Source organism: Anopheles coustani, chromosome 3, assembly GCF_943734705.1.
Source record: "Anopheles coustani chromosome 3, idAnoCousDA_361_x.2, whole genome shotgun sequence".
NCBI lineage: Eukaryota > Metazoa > Arthropoda > Insecta > Diptera > Culicidae > Anopheles > Anopheles coustani.
The window spans coordinates 13,950,033-13,952,195 of NC_071288.1; the positions used below are offsets into that span (position 1 = coordinate 13,950,033).

Sequence of the window (2,163 nt, forward strand, 5' to 3'; positions counted from 1 at the left end):
GATCCGTTGCTTACGTAAGTATATATTCATTTTTAAATTGTTTGTCCAAGTGCGATTCGGTCGGGGCGGTCGAATATGGAACTTTTATTAGTCTGTAATACTATGGATACAATGGACGCGATGCTATACGGTCTGCTGTCTAGAACTGATCGAGCTCGAATTCTTAACCCAGTGTAAGCAGGTTTTCTGCGGTATTTCCCTAGCTGAATTCCTTCCAGTCACCCTACACATTCCCAGTGCGGCATGTGACGTCGGTCCTCGGGGTGCATTGCGTACGAACTGCGAGGTAAATAGGTATCCCGTAAGGAGATCTACATGAGCACATGGTCACGAGACACGATTAAGAAATGAGAAAACGAACTGATGGAGATGAAAATGATTCCGGTGGGAATTCCGGTTGGGAAATTTGGGAACAAACAAACTGATGTGGTCTATCAATCCTCCAACTCTGCCGTACACATGATCCTTCCGATTCTGTCAAGGTCGAAAGTCAACATCCACCGGTTTGGCTTCCATTGGGCATTATGCTCGAAAGAACCGTCTGGATTGAATCGAATTTCGTTCGGGGCACCAACAACCCCAGAGACAAACTAAAAAACATTCAAGCGTATGTGTCCAAAATTGTTATTGGTTAGAGTCCGTACCATGACCATACCCACTTCTCACCGTCCCTGCGCTAGAAAGAGATCCCAACAAAAACAGCCTCCGGAAGATCGGATGATCCTAGATCTAGCTGCTTGGCTGGCTGGTTTGGCCGGGGGCTGTTTTTAACCGTCCCGGTGCCGGTACCTGCCCGCGTTGGTCGCATGCATGGGGGAAATGTTGATGAATTCATCATAGAAACTTGTTCGCAACGTTCGGCCGGCGGGCTCGTGGTCGCGGTGTGGCTCCGATGCGCGGGAACCAGTTTTCAGGCCGATTCGCAGTTCCTCCCACATCCCGCCGCTCGGGCAGCATCCGAGCGTGAGGCTCGGGTGTCGACGGGGTTTTCGTATAAAAGTAAGCCTGTCGTGCTGGAACTCATCAGTCCACTGCGAGAAACAGACCACAGTCTGTCTTTCAGTATCCAATCCACCGCAAGTTGGTTGCATGATTCGGTTCAATTTAAACGTTTGTAAAACAACAAATTGGTGTCAATGTTAATAGTTAAATCAGACTCAACGCTCAAGTTTCTGCCATCCGTAAGGTAAATAGCAAACGTTCTGGATAGTAGCAAAACAAAAGTGAAAAGTGTATCCGATCTAGAAATCCTGGCCCATCAAGAGGATGCCATAGTTTATACTGTCGCTTTGAAATTGAGTAGCTTATCAGACCGGCAACTATTGGTTTCACTCCAGATTTCACGAGGCTGTTGTTCGTGAATTGTCCTACTTGTTGTTAGAACCGTGTGGGGTTTTCAATGCTCAGTGTTTTATCCATCATCCCCTAGCATGGGGGACCCTTCCCGGTCCTGGTGATGACGGGCGAAATCGACAGATAATGCCACCGAAACCGGTTCCACAAATGGCGCACACGCTCAACACGCGTGACTACGTGGAAGCGCGCAGGCATTTCTTTCCGGTTAGGTCCAGAAAGATTGTTATTGAACGATGCAATACGGCATGACGTAAAGATGGAAAATCCTTATAAAAACAGGCAAAATATCCTACTTGTTCCATTAGGACTAAAACATGTGATTACAAACGGTTGTAATGTGCAGTAGGGAAAAAGAATAACGGCAGGATTTCTTCATCCGAATCACTCGACCACCGCTCGATTATCCCAGAGAATTGATCGTTCCTATTTTCACATTTTACCTCCTCTTCTTTACAGGCTCATAAACAACTTGAACAGCAAGGGAAGCCGTACGGGAAATTCCGGCAACCATCTTGAGTTCCAAGTGCTCACACAAATCCAGTACGTACCCTGATAGCGGTAACATCCCCAGAAACCAACGGCAACACAATGCAGGATCGGTCGTGCACGGCAGCCAAGCAGAGCCAAAACTCCACCTCCACCACCAACGGCAGCATGAAGAAGGGCATCGGCCAAAGCCCAACCTCGCAGACAAAGGCGAACGCCACTTCCGGCGGCAATTGGGGACCGCACTTCAAAAGTCGGGAGCACTTCAACAGCATGCACTTCTCGTGAACCGTGCCGTAATTCGCACGCCCGATTGTGTCC

General features: G+C 48.3%; 1 protein-coding gene across 1 annotated transcript; it reads left to right on the top strand.

Moving 5' to 3' along the window:
- Positions 1-1,044: 1,044 nt before the first annotated feature.
- LOC131258696 (uncharacterized) lies at positions 1,045-1,949 on the top strand. The gene is made up of 2 exons (XM_058260066.1): positions 1,045-1,186; positions 1,813-1,949. The coding sequence occupies exons 1-2, from the start codon at positions 1,137-1,139 to the stop codon at positions 1,907-1,909; spliced, it is 147 nt and encodes a 48-aa protein (XP_058116049.1). The 5' UTR covers positions 1,045-1,136; the 3' UTR covers positions 1,910-1,949.
- The last annotated feature ends 214 nt before the right edge of the window (positions 1,950-2,163 follow it).